This window comes from Carettochelys insculpta, chromosome 8 (assembly GCF_033958435.1).
Source record: "Carettochelys insculpta isolate YL-2023 chromosome 8, ASM3395843v1, whole genome shotgun sequence".
Lineage (NCBI taxonomy): Eukaryota > Metazoa > Chordata > Testudines > Carettochelyidae > Carettochelys > Carettochelys insculpta.
Window position 1 is genome coordinate 6,798,652 of NC_134144.1, and position 14,671 is coordinate 6,813,322.

General features: G+C 42.0%; 1 protein-coding gene across 2 annotated transcripts in view; it reads left to right on the forward strand.

Moving 5' to 3' along the window:
* Positions 1-14,671, forward strand: part of IKZF2 (IKAROS family zinc finger 2) — a 124,162-nt gene that overhangs the window by 72,004 nt on the left and 37,487 nt on the right. For both annotated transcript variants that reach the window (XM_075001178.1, XM_075001179.1), the window contains exon 5: positions 8,695-8,862. In XM_075001178.1, coding sequence (XP_074857279.1) covers positions 8,695-8,862 — 168 coding nt within the window. The remainder of the gene's footprint in view (positions 1-8,694; positions 8,863-14,671) is intronic.

Sequence of the window (14,671 nt, forward strand, 5' to 3'; positions counted from 1 at the left end):
GAGAAGGCTGTCTCAGCACAATCGATTTTGGGGTGTGGAGGTAGGTGGAGGGGAGAAGAAACCCCTATTAGTATTCAAGACATCCATGCTTCATATGGTTAACTACAAACAAATGTAACTAGATGGCCGTATTATCTAGTTAGAGTTAACTTCATTGGATTCTCATTTTTTTAAAAAATAAAGGTAGGTTTACCAGTTGACCTTTTTAAAAAGGAGGGACCGCCCTGAGAGGAAGTGTGTCTGTATCAGTATCTACCAGCTCACACTGTATTAATGTGTTATACATTAATACAATGCATTGTATGTTAATACATTAATGTATAACACATTAATACAGTGTGAGTTGGTAGATACTGATACAGACACATTGCATCTCAGGGGTAGTGGGGGGCAGTCCTGTTTTTTGAACGTTCAAAACCAGAAACACTTATAAAAGCTTGATTTGATTTTACTCCTTGGCTACAGGTACGCTATAGCGCTCTGTTGACAGAAGTCACTGTTTGGGAGAGTTTTCCTAACAAAACTTCTGTTGATAGTGTGTGGCCACATACAAAAGCCAGTTGGAAGGGTGCTCTGCTCTGTCAGCAAAGCAGTTGGACTACCCAACTGCTCTTTCAACAAAACAGGCACCCAGAAGCACAGCAGACAGGGCTGCCTATTGCTCTGGATGCCCTGTCTGTCGAGAGAAGGTTCCCTCAGAAAAGTTTTGAGCATGAGCTTTCATGAGCACAGACTCACTTCATCAGATGCTGGTCTTGGAAATCTGCAGGGCCAGGTATAAATAAGCCAGAGCAAGGGTGGGGATAACAAGGTTAGCTCAGCAACAAAGTGTCCTGTGGCACCTTATAGACTAACAGAAAAGTTTTGAGCATGAGCTTTCGTGAGCACATTATATTATTATATTGGTAGTTATGCCATCATGTGCCAGCAATGCCCCTCTGCTATATACATTGGACAAACTGGACAGTGTCTACATAAAAGAGTAAATGCACACAAATCAGATATCAGAAATGGCAATATACAAAAACCCGTAGGAGAGCACATCAATCTCCCAGGCCACACAGTAGCAGACTTAAAAGTAGCTGTCCTACAGCAAAGAAATTTCAGGACCAGACTCCAAAGAGAAATTTCTGAGCTACTATTCATCTACAAATTCGACACCCTCAGCTCAGGCTTAAACAAAGACTGTGAATGGCTGGCTAAATACAAAAGCAGCTTCCCCTCCCTTGGTGTTCACACCTCCCAGATCAACTGCTGGTAGTAAGCCTCTCCCTTCCTGACTGAGCTAACCTTGTTATCCCCAGCCTTGCTCTGGCTTATTTATACCTGGCCCTGCAGATTTCCAGGACCAGCATCTGATGAAGTGAGTCTGTGTTCACGAAAGCTCATGCTCAAAACTTTTCTGTTAGTCTATAAGGTGCCACAGGACCCTTCGTTGCTGTTACAGATCCAGACTAACACGTCTACCCCTCCGATACTTGGTTCCCTCAGAGCGGCCACACAGATTTTTTTTGTGGTCAAAAAAATCTGTTGACAACAGCGTTTTGTGTCAAAACTTTGAGGCAGAATGCTTGCTGTGTTTTGTCGAGATACTGTCGACAAAATGCATTTTGTGTGTTCTGTTGACAAAACCAGGGTTTTGCCAGTAAAACTTGCTAGTAACCATAGCCCTTGATCCCTGCCTCTTGCACTAGGATATAATTTGGCACTGGCTAAACTAAAGGGACCAAAAGTTTTAGGGCTGGATTTACAAAAGAACTTGGCACCTTCTATTTAGGCACCTAAATAAATGGCCAGGTTTTCAGAAATGCTCAGCTCCTGCTTAGTACATAAAAGAACAGGCTGGATTTCCAGACCTGCTCATCAGCCCTTACTGATAACAATGACAATTGGTGGGGGGTTTTTTTGGTTTTTTTTTTAAATTTGCCTCTTCAATTTCAGGGATTAATTGGGAGCTGAGCTCTTTTATAAATCTGGCCAGAAATTTAAGTGCTGTATAATCATGAAAAATTTTCTCCTTAACCTATTTTAGCTTGGGAACGTCTGAGAAATTACAGTTAAACACCTCCCCCTTCCCTGAGGTGGAATTATCCAAAATAAAGACACCAAAACCCCATAGTTTCCGTATACCAGTCCTTGTTTTCTGGTAAACTACTGTTGTGAAGAGATGATGAGCCTCCTTGGTTAACTAGGTAATGGAATATAATGCAATAAATAAATATCTAGGCCAAGAAGCTGAGAAGGGTTCAAAACAACACATATGGAAAAGGAAAGAGCTCATCCAGTTTTTAGCTGATAACTACATTTTTGCTGTTGATAGATTAGCAATGCTGCTACCGTTTCATTTCTGCTCCCAGAGTCGATGAAGCAACTAGTGCATTTTTTCCTATAGTTTATTGAAATGACCCAAAACAACTTTTTGTGCGTGGGGAGGGATGACACATGAATATTCTCGTTAATGCTAAATGAACCCTCTTTTCACACCTCCCTGGGCACAGCAGCTGAGCACAAGGAGGAGAAGAGGGCTGTTTTGTAAGTACCCCTCTTCCAGTGCTTAATGCATTCCTAGGGTGACAATATCTCCCAGTCCCAAATGTGGGGCAGGTTGATGGGGGGGATGGCTCCCCAGCTTTGGCTGCCAAAGGCTGCCTCCCCAGCTGACCTGCCCAGCTACCCCATGCTTCAGTGAGCCAGGAAGCTGGAAGCCGGGGGAGCTCCAGCAGCTGCCCCAAGCCTGAGGGAGGTGGCAAGGAGGCACCAGCCACTGGCAGTTTCCCTGAGCCTCGGGGAGGCAAGAAAAAGCTCCAACATTTTTAGGGCCTCCTGCTGGGTCCCTCTTCCTGTGGCTGGAGAGCAGGTCCTCACCAATAGTACCTGCTCTCCAGCCAGCAGCTGCGCTTGCGCAGCTGGTGAGGGAAAGTTCAGCCGGCGGGGAGGGGCAAATACGGGACAATTAGCCCCTTTTTGGTGCCCAAATTACAGGACCGTCCCCTCCAATACGGGACGGATGGTCACTTTGAGCATTCTTTGAACGGAATCCTCTGCCAAACAGACAGGTGTCCAGATCAAAATCACTCCATTTCTAATGGCCAGACTTGGACACTTTTAGTCAGTTTGATCCTGAGTCTTGTTTACACAAGAGCTGCTTTATATCATTTTAGTAGGGAAAAGGAGACTTAAAAACAAGTGTAAAATAATTACATTAGCACACCAATTAATTTTAATTAGCCTAATTAATTAAATTGGATGGCTACAGCAACATAGAAAGGGCCTTTGTGCAAATGAGATTTAAACCCATTGCTAGAGTTTGCAAAGTGTTCTGTTAACATCAGTGAGGCAACTTAAGGAGACAGAGGTTGCTCCTTGTTGATAGAGGAGTTAAGATCTAGCCCTAACTTGAACGCAGAGTACGCACGTATATGGAAGTATATACAATATAAATTTGGTACTGCAATGCCCCTGTATCATTCGCTTCCCGTTTAGAATGTATGGAACTTTTCAAAACATCAAGTGACAATTCTGGCCAGGAACAATTCATTGAATTTTCAGGAAACTAATTTTACCTGCTCTTGTCCTGCCTTATTGGGGCCACTCACATCATCTTCAACACTTTGCAAGCTGTTAGGACTGGATTCTCCCTAAAAGTGTCAGATTAGGTCTGGATACACCCGTGGTCCTCAGTGAAACTGTTGCTTTGATGCTGTGAATAACACTGTTGTATATCACAGTAGGATGAATTATAACATACTGAAACTTCTATGCACCACTTCCGTGCTTGCTGAAGTGAGTCGAAGAATGAGAGACTGTCCACGGAGGGAGTCCTGTTAAGCAGAAAGGGAGTTGGGTTGCTTCTTGAGAATATTTGTACAGCTTTTATATTGTAAAATACAGAAAACTTTAATAGGAAATAGATACACACAGTCCTGTATCAGACTGAGTTATTTCAAATATCAGCAGTCCTAATTGGTGCTATTGCAAAATTTATCCCAAAGGTGCTGTGTATCAAATGTTTTAGCCCTCTGAGTTGAGTAGGATGATCAGGAGTTTTAGAATGGGGTGCACCTGCTAGGGCTCCAACTTTCAGCCAGGGCTCCAAGTTTAAGCCCTGTTCTCGGTGGAATCATGAGCCCCCGTGGGCCTGAGTTCCTGAGACCTTCCTTTCTGCTTGGTAGAAACCAAAATAGAGGGGCATAAGGAATCCCGTCTCCACCCAGATATTTGCCAAAGTTTGCTACCCCCGCCAGCAACTTGCTATGATCAGGCTCCCTCCTTGCCCATCACCTGCTGGTGCAGGCAAGGTGGGGGCTGTGTCTGCAAGTAGAGGCTGCAGCAAACATGTGGGAGGTGCAGGGAGAGCCGGTGTTCTTCCTGCTACCTATCCCTGCAGAGCTGAAGCAGCAGCCCCTCCTTGCATCTCTCAGCAGCAGGCTGAGGGAGGACTGCTGAGGGTAAGAGAGGGAGCATGCCTCGGGGATGGGGGGTTGACTCAAACTGGGGGGGGGTGAAACTTTAGATTCTGCTCCCCCATCATTTTCACAAGGTACCCGTTATCTCTGCTAGAAGTCCCTAGCCCCACCCCTCTACAGCGGGGTGCCATCAATAGATTAAAAAATGAGGAACAACGGGGTGGCCGGTAATTTTTGATGGGGAGACACTCCACGCATTTGGAGAGTGGTCCGGGGCCACACTCCTCCATGCTGTTCATGGCGGAGGTGCAGGATCTAGGATGGAGAAAGGAGCGTGGGGTGAGGGATTGGGGTGCAGGGAAGGGGGTGAGGTCTGGGAATGAGTTTTAGATGGAGGGGGTTGTGACCTGGGGCAAGGATTGGGGTGCAGGAAGCTGGGGGGGGGGCTGTGTGCTCTGTGTGTGTGGAGGAGTGGGGTCACTTGCTTGCTGCGCTGTAAGCATGGCCTGGGCAGCTCCCATTGGCCAGCTTCTAACGTGAGATTGTGCTGGGGGTGGCAGCAGTGCGTGAAGCCCTCCCGCCCCAGGGAGGACAGTCTGCAGAGACACATGTCCCCTGGTTCCCCCAGCATGCAGTGCTCTGGTAGGCAGGGAGGTTGCCGAGGCCCCTGCTGGGCTGGATCCGGTGGTTTGGCAGACTGGTTGTGGCACGCAGGCTGTATTTTGCCCACCACTGGGGAAGGAGAAAGACTGTGAGCTGCACTTGAACTTCACAAGAGCTGTGAGTGGTTCATAAGTTGCCATTTGGCCACTCCTTCTGCAGATAATACAATCAAACTTCATTATGAAGGGCCAAACCCCATCGAATCCACTTGGCCCAAATTCCCTCACCCCAGTTCACGTTAGACCATGTGCAGTCATTTATACCAGGGCAAAGTGGGTGTAGAAGAGTAACAGATCAAGAATGGCAACATTTTATATCCACGTGTTCTGGTGTTAGTGACTTGGGGTACCTCTACACTACCTGGTAGATTGACTCGGTCCCGACTAGACACACACAATCTAACTATCAGGGGCTGGCAGTCGACCCCTGCACTCCTTGATCTCATGAGGAATAAGGGAGGGTCAATGGAAGGGTTTCTCCCGTTGACCTCCCTCAGTGAGGACAGCCAGATAAGTGGATCATAGATAAGTCGATTCCAGCTAAGCAGTTGCTGTAGCTGGAATTGCATATCTATGATCAGCTTTAAGGTCTTGTGTAGACCTGCCCCAGGGCAGTAAGCTTCAGTGGGCATTTTACTCATATAAGATGATAAATATGTTGCCACATGACTGTTGGCTTGAATTTTGCCCTTATAAAATCCAGACTTTTTGAGGTTTCATTGGACTAATACACAAGTAGGGGGATCGCAGACAAAATAAGATCAGCATCTGAGTTTAGTCTTTTAGGGAACCACACCCTTCTAAATTTTGGTTGCAAGCTTGTGTTTTTTGGCGGGGGACTAAGTCCAAGTGTGAGAAACCTGGGTATTTTTTCCCCCAGAAAAATGATTGAGTGGTTTGCAGGGGGGAAGAGGGAGGAGTTGTTCTAATTTTTGCTTGGGAGGAGGGCTGGGGAATGTCTTTAAAATATTTTGCATTTGTTACACATTTAGAAAAACACACACACACACACACACACACACACACACACACACACACATATTCAACAGGGTTTTTTTGGTAGTACAAATCTTTTTTTGTTATACTTTGTATTAATGCTGCATATATAAATAGTTTATAAAGGGTTACTAGATGAAGAGTAGACATTTTAATAAGCAGTTAATTAATCCAAAAGTCAAGTGATGGAGTATTATAAGCAATCTCCTTCTAGTGACATGCTTATACTCACGAATAATATATGCTATTTTCGTCTGTAATATGTTTTATTCCTTTATTAACCCTTCAAAAGGCATTTATAAATAGAACCTTAGATTTTTTCAGTGATGAATGTTCAACATACTATTTCAGCCTGGTTGGGAGAAAAGTAACACCAACCGAGTCCCTAATGCACATTGTGAGCATTCAAAAATAAGTCTCCAGTGAACATCAGCATCATGGTTGGTTGAATGAAAAAAGAAGATATGACCCAACTTCTTAATAACATTGTTTATCCTCCTAGGACAATTACAATTCTAAATTTGTGTCCAACACCCAGGATGACATTTACAGTAGATGCCAGAAATAGTGTGGTGAAAACATAACATGCATTTAATGCAACAAGGGGCCATTAATCTTTAAAAAAAAAAAAAAAAAATTGACAAAGGTGTTAGAGGGATGTGCCAGATGATAAGTTGTTGACAGTCCTGTTGGCAGGTCCCATGTAAATGTGACTTAATCCAATTCACAACAAAGAAATGGAGTCACACACAGCAAATTTGGAAAAATGGCATATTGATACTATGGAAGCTTTCCATTTCTTAGCCAGCATGACAGATCTGAAATACGATGGTCTGACATTGAACTCGGGGATGGGGAGAAGAAGCTGAAATGTGTCTGACTGCACGTAATCGAGTTCCTTTCCTCTCTTTTAGCATTCACAAATGAAAGTCCAGATTTCTGCTCTAAATCTGTGTTTGGGAAGGAGGTTGCCTCACAACTCCTTGCAACAACAGAGAGAAAACTGTACACAGACTGAACCTCTCTAGTCTGGCACTCACTCTCATCTGGCAACATTCATAATCCGGCATGATTTTACTGAGCTGGACAACCACTTATCGGTGTGTCCAACTTTCCCATGGTCCCAGAAAGTTTGTTGACAACCACCGGTCCTGGCTGTGTGTTTTATGCTGTTATTTAGCTTTAATATACCCTCTCAGTGTCTTCTAAGAGCTCAGTAAGCAGCGTGAGTGTTGGTAATGTGCTAGACAATATTGACCTCCTGTGACTTGACAAATTCTCTCATTCGGCACCAGTCAGGTCCCAAGAGTGCCACATTGGGAATGCTCACCCTGTAGAGGGAAAATACTAGAAAACTGGACAGTTGTAACAGAATATGGTCAATTTAAATATAGATATATATATATATATATTCCTGTCCAACCAGCTCATTATCAAACCAAGTGTGCCTTTACCATATTGGGATTGATTTAGCCAAAACTTTGTAATAAGAGATGTGCTTAAAAAAATAACTGTGCTAACTGCATGCTGAAAGTTAGATGTATCTCTTGTTTAATCAAGGCCCATAATAAAAGTGTCCAAGTGTTTAAGACCCCAGTTCAGTAAAAGCATATGGTTGACACTAAGTACGTGTCTTTGATCCCATTGATGATCTTTATAACCAATAGGGCTTAAGCATATGATTAAAGTTAAGCACCTGCTTAAGTGCCATGTTGAACTGAGGTGGACTAAGTGTTACAAAGTGGATCACATAGTCTGTTTTTGTATTTCAGTTCACACAACTTCTGTGGGTTTTTTTCAGGTTTTCCACTCTATTATTATTTAACAAAAAGTGTGTCTTTTTGGTCAGGGGGAAATTAAACTGGCCCATATGACCTTAAAATGTGAATATCAGCACCAAATAGTTTGTAATAAATGTTTATTAATTTTTACTTTAAGACAAAACTCTTGTTTTGGAGATAATTATTTAAAAGTTATTTCAAACCAAATCTGTTTACTTCTTTTTTTTCTAGGGTACCACGTTTTCCACGGTGTTTGCTACTTACCAAAGCTATTTGCGCCTGATTGTCATTTATGCTAAAGACTCCTTTGCATCACTCTAGCAGAGCAAAGAGCCTTAACATGGGTTTGAATGATCTTTAAAAGACTAGAAGTGGGATTTTAAGTGTATTCAAAGTAAATATTTGACTATTGTAAACCTCTCTGAGGAGGGGGCCTGAAATGAAAAATATTTGGAAGCCGTAGAGATAGCAGCACAGCAGCAGGCTTAAATTTTCCACAGTGATGAGTGGTTTTGGTTGCTCAGTTTGAAACACCTTTTTCCAAGGGTGGATGCTCTGCACCATATGAAAATCAGGCCACTGAAAGCCTCTCAGGTTGGGTGTCCAAAAACCAAGTCACCAAAAAGCACTACTGAAAATGTTGCCCACAGCTATTATGAAGGGCAGGCTCTTAGCTCTAGCCAGCCCACCCCACCCCACACCCCATTACAAAGGCAATAGACAAAGGATTTGCGGTGGGTTTAAATTGATCAATAGAAGGGCTTAGATATGGCTACACTGCATTGTGTTACAACCAATAGGATATTGGGTCTGTGTGCAATGGCTTCTTGATGATTCTTTCCACTGCAGGTGAGCGCCCCTTCCATTGCAACCAGTGTGGTGCTTCTTTTACGCAGAAGGGGAACCTGCTGAGGCACATCAAATTGCACTCCGGGGAAAAACCATTCAAATGTCCCTTCTGCAGCTATGCCTGCCGGAGGAGGGATGCCCTCACTGGACACCTCAGGACGCATTCTGGTGAGTCATCAATGTCTCCTATTCTCTTGTTTCCTTTCTCATCACTTTTCACCCACAGTAGGTTATGAAATTGCAACCAGATTTCCTGGCGAGTTAGTTCTGGGCTGCCAGACACACTAAGAACCCAGAGTCCATATGGGAATTTTGGTGTTCAGACCTACCAGTTGTCCCGGTAAGTTCCTGCCTGAATGCTAACACATTTCCCTTTAGTATATCTCGTTGTCTACATCCTAATTTCAGCGTTAGAGTGTGTGGACACCTTAAGCCCCGAGCATCTGTAAAATCCCGAAGGTTGATCAGAAAAAAATTAGTTCATCCAAAAATGTATTTTACAATTCATATTCCATCCCGATTGGCTCCTACTAACTTCTGTACGTTGGAAGGATTTATAGACAATAATCACTTGTAGGGTCCAGGCATGCCTTTAAGCCACAATGCCTTCTAATGCATAGGGAAGATGCAACAATTTACACCCCTGTTGGAGAGAGAGCATTATATACTCTCCCCTGTACAAAACCAGCTCTGCTGGAGCTATGGTCACATCCCTTCAAACCTTTATGGCTCCTCCTAAGGAATCTTAGAGTTGTCAGTGGCAATAGACTCCAGCATGCACGTTCTGTATGGCCCCTGCAGGTGAACATCTGAAGGGGCAGAACACTTGTACCCAACTGTCTCACTTTTGGGGCAGCCAGAAACAATCGACCCCTTAACCGCTGAAAACCGAAATTCACCCACTGTTACTTATCCTGTCTTGAACATTCCTCTTTTGAGGGGGTGGAATTTTTGTAGAAAGTTGTATTGTTACTGTTGTGTGAACGGAGATAATTAGACTGTCTGGCAAGTGCTCTATTTATCTTTTTACCCCTCAACTTGTTTAAAGTGTTCATACACAAGAGAAAATACACAAAGTATTGTGCGGTAAATTCACACGCAATTCTGACAATAAACTGCTGGAAATACAAAAAAAAATGAAATTTTTAAAAAAGGATTGTGACAAAAGTAACCCATATTACAAAAAACACATGCACTGTGGTTTAAGATCCTTTTCACGATATGACTATAGATATTATTACCTAGATATAGGTTCTTCACATTTCCTGTGTGAAATTACAAGGCGGATCTCATACTTTTCTCATGAGGATGAAGTGTTGCTGTTCAGAGGTGAGATTTTTTTTCAGAAGTGCCACTTAGAAATACAAGTCCCATTTGGAAGCCAATTAAATTTATGCTCCTCAATGATTCATTTGCCGCCTTAGTTTTGAACTTTTAACTTCATTTGAGGGAGCATCATCTGTCTAAGAACTTTATTATTTTACTGACTCCTCTCACCACATTAAATGAGCACCAATATATTAACTATACAGAAACAGCCATACTGGGTCAAACCAAAGGTAGTCCCCTCCCAGAATTCCATCTTCCAACAGAGACCAATGCCAGCTACCTCAGAGGCAGTGAACAGAACAGGTAATCAGGTGATCTGTCCCCTGTCATCCCTTCCCCGTTCTGACAAATGATATGTCCATAGAGTGATCATAACAGTCTAGTAAAAGAAGCTGCTCTAGAAGACCTAAGAGGAGGACACTTCATAGAATCTTTTCTTTTTCTCCCTTTCCCAGTCACAAAACTAGACCCATGAGAGGTGAAACCTAGAAATAAGGGAATGAAGATGACGATAAAATATGAAGCCTCAGTTTGTTCTTCATTGAAAACACTGTACACTGAGCCTGATCAAGCTGGGTTGGTTTAAACTGGCCTTTCTCCACTTGAATCAGGAGAGCTATATTGATTTGCATTGCTGAGAATCTGGCTTGTTGTTTTAACACATGTGAAAGGCTTCTTCCCTTAAAATGAATTCTGGTAATTAAAGAGACACCATCAAATGAAACATATTTTTCTCTGAAATATTTACATAATGTTCACCAAAAGAAACACCAACGAGTACTATAGGAGAAAGAGAGTGATTTTTTTTAATGTAATTTTTTCAGCTTGTTTATGTGATTTTGGTGGCACATTGTATTTTATAACACTATTTAGTCAGTTTTACGGTTTCCCCGGCTAACCTGTTAGTCAGTTTTCCCCTCTCCCGTGCGCAATACTTTCAAACAACAGAGGGAAGGAACACATTTGTTTAAAAAAAAAAAAAAAAAAAAAAAAAGGAAAATATGACTGTGAACTAATAGAAATCAGCATGTCAGAGACAGCTAAAGTACCTAGAACTTCCCTTTTTTATTTAAAAAAAAAAACCAAAACAAACTGAATAGATTTTGAGTTCATCTCTTATTGGACCAACTCCTGAAAGAGAAGAGTTTTTAAGCCACATAGATTTCTTCTTTGAGTCTGAGAAAGGTACTCTGAGCATCACACCTAAATGCATTTAGTTGTGTTGCCTGACTCTCTCGCTAACAGAAACAAGTCCAATAAAAGAGATTCCTTCACCTACCTCATCTTTCTAATGTGCTGGGACTGATATAGCTACAGCTAAGCTGCACACAGATTTTGAGTTGATAATTTCCAATTTTTTTTTTTTATTTTATTTCTACAGTAAACTCTTTCATATCCAGCAGCCCCGGAACTGGGAGGTTGCCGGATATTCACATATTCTGGATAATGGAGAGGTATACCTAGCCATGCATAACACTAACGAAAAAACAAGGTTAGATATTAAGAAACAAACAAAATGTATGCAGAGTACTTCATTTACCAAAAACAGTAATATTGCACATTGGAAACTTATACTGTATTAGATGCATTTATTTGTGTTTACTTTCAATATACTAGTGGAAAACCTAACTAAAATTTACTTATATTTAAAATGCCAGTTGTTTGGGGGTTCCAGATGATAGAATGCCGTATATGAAAGTGTTTGCTCTATTTGTTCATACTTAAGGTATTCATCCCTACGTCTTAAAATATTTAGAAAAATTAAAAGCTGTATTTGCCACCCTTATTCACTAGTACTTCACAGTACAAATAGCCCCAAAATGAAGGTACGACTCAACCCACAGCATGTGTAGTACTGACATAGACTAGACTTAGATAATTAAGGGTTTGAGCCTGTGATTATTTACTACAGTGATTGTTTCCTTTTTATTGATATTTGCAGTTCTACTGAACCACTGTATATATATATGTTGTCCCATCTGTAGCTCCTTTGATTTCAGGAATATTACGATATCCATATAGGATATCTGTAATATTATGCACTGGAATAGACTCATGCATAGGACTTCAGCAGGACTAGGGAGAGTGATGGGAATTCAATAGAATTAATAACTGTTTGACGTCTCAGCTCCACAAGAGCTCTATGATACAGGTATATGCTGTTCTCTTCCCATTTTACCACTAAGTCAGCTCGGGTACAGAGAGGCCATTTGTCACAAGAAGTCCAACAGATTTAGGTTTAAAGTCCAGAAATTCTGTCTCTGGCCAAAATCTGAACATACTTTTTCTGTACGGTTCATGTCCCCAAGGAAGACTTCATAAAGAATAAAGATGGTGCCACAGGAGTCCTAGTCAGAGGTCTTGGGTTCTCTTCCGGTCTCTTCCTCACACTTCTGGGATGCTGGACAAGTAGACTTGCTTGACTTAAACCCTTGTACTCCAGGTGGACAACAGGTCATCTGCAAGTCTATTCCACTTCACTCTGTCTTGGCAGAAAACGTTTAGCTCACCCCAGAAATACCCCTGTTTGTTGTCCTTCAGTCTCAGTAGATTGTCTCCAAATTGCGGAACAAGTAGCTTATAGGCTAACTTTTGTAATTCTCAACACCTGTAACTCCTACTAAGCTCACTTGCTAGGCTGGCTACTCAGCACCACTGAAAATCAGTCCATAATTAACTTCCCTTGAGCTGAGGTGCTGTTAAGCCAAATTAGTTTAGTGCACTGAGATCGTCAGCCATGTTCCCTCTGATTTTTTTTCCCTTCTATGAGCAGAATAAATTTAATATGAATCAAGTTGTGTGGATGTGCACCACAATAGAAATGCATGCTGCCTACTGTGGCTAGTTGTGGGCACTTTGCTAATCAGTTGGGTGGTATCTGAAACCTGGGTGTGCCCACCACCCTAGGGCTCAGCTTACAGAGAACACTGATCCTTGGGTGGGAGGGAGTGGATGTATTGTGAATTTTACTCCCCAAAAATTCAGTTTGTCAAAAAAAAAAAAAAAAATTAAGGTTGTAACATCGAGCACTCAAAAGTTAGGAAAGACTAGAGCTAGGAGTTGTCTGGGCAGCCTTAATATAGCCTCCTTGGGCATATACATTCACAGAATACTAGAACTGGAAGGGACCTTGAGAGGTCATCAAGTCCAGGTCCCCTGCCTCACAGCAGGACCAAGCAACACCTAGATCATCCGTTTATAATATTGCCTTTAGTTTCATGATCACGTGCCGTTAGGCATTCTACCTCATTCAGTATGTGGATGCATTTGCTCTGTAGATGAATCAGGGTGGTGCAGTGAAGGAGACTGTTGTCTTGAAGACCCCTGTATCACATGGTGCAGACATGGACAGGTGAGTAGTGAATGAAGTAGAGGATTACAGGTAGAGAATGGGGGGCTGTCCTGGTTAGGGCTGCGTTGGATAATTGGATTTTATCCCTGCCTATGCCACTGAACTCCCAACTGGAGCTAGACAAGTCACATAAATGACACATTTTGCTGGTGGTCACTAAGTCTTTGCTCCTCGTTTTCCCGGGGTCTAATTTGCTGATGTGGAGAGCACTCATAGCTTGAATTAAAGTTACTGGGTGCTTTCTTGAATGCATGAAGTGAGGTCTAGTACTAAGTATTTTGAAAATTCAACTCCTTAGCATTTCAAATTGGGCTTTCAAAATTAGTGAATACTGTGGACCTTAATCTCTTTGAGCCTCAATTCCTGATCTGTAAAATAGGAATAATACCACCCCTCCCTGCACAGAGATTTTGTGTAAGCAAATTCATTAATGTTTGTGAAGCACTCGGATATGAGGGCTGAGTGCCATGGAGTTGCTGGGGAAATGCACAATTCTGCCTTCAGAGTAGGGTTTGAATTGTAGTAGTAAATAGGGCCGGGGGTCATATGTAGAACAATGGGGCAAAAATGTGAAATAGAATAGCTGCTTTTTGATTTGTCCTTGTTCAGTGAATAAGGTAGGAATCCTGTGGAAGAAATAGTATATTATCAGGTATTTACAAACAGAGGTGGGAAAAGTACCCAAAAAGTTACTTGAGTAAAAGTACACCTGCTGTACTTCTGGGTACTTGAGTACAATAAAGGTGTGGTGTGTGCATGTGTACTTTCATTCAGGTAGTTTTCCACTGGTATGCTAGTGTCTTCTACTTAAGTACGTCCCCCCACAAAGCAGCTGCACTTTTGCCCAAGTAACTTTGTGGGTGCTTTTTCCACTCTGATTACAGACTGTATGATAAGGCATATACACAAGAAGACTGAATTAAGTTTATACAGGCAGCCTTTATTCTGCCAGTTTCCTTGCTTTTGAGTGCTCTGATTTTGGAGTCTTAATCATTTTTTTAATCTCGGCTTTTTTGTGTTTTTATATATAACAAAAGATCCTCTGTTAAAAATGAACTATACTTTGCAAGACAGACACAAAGCACAAAGAATTACTGCTGTAAATTTAAAGTCCACTGCCAAGGTATATTTTTGCCAGGCTTTTAAAATGTTTTATCATGGTTATTTGTTTGTTCCCCTATTGTACTTGAATACTGACTTGTTATAGAGCTGCTCAATAGCACTGAACTAATGATATCCTTTTTATTTGAAAAAGGAAGCCAGTGAAGAATTTGCTTTAAAAAGAACAGTGTAGAA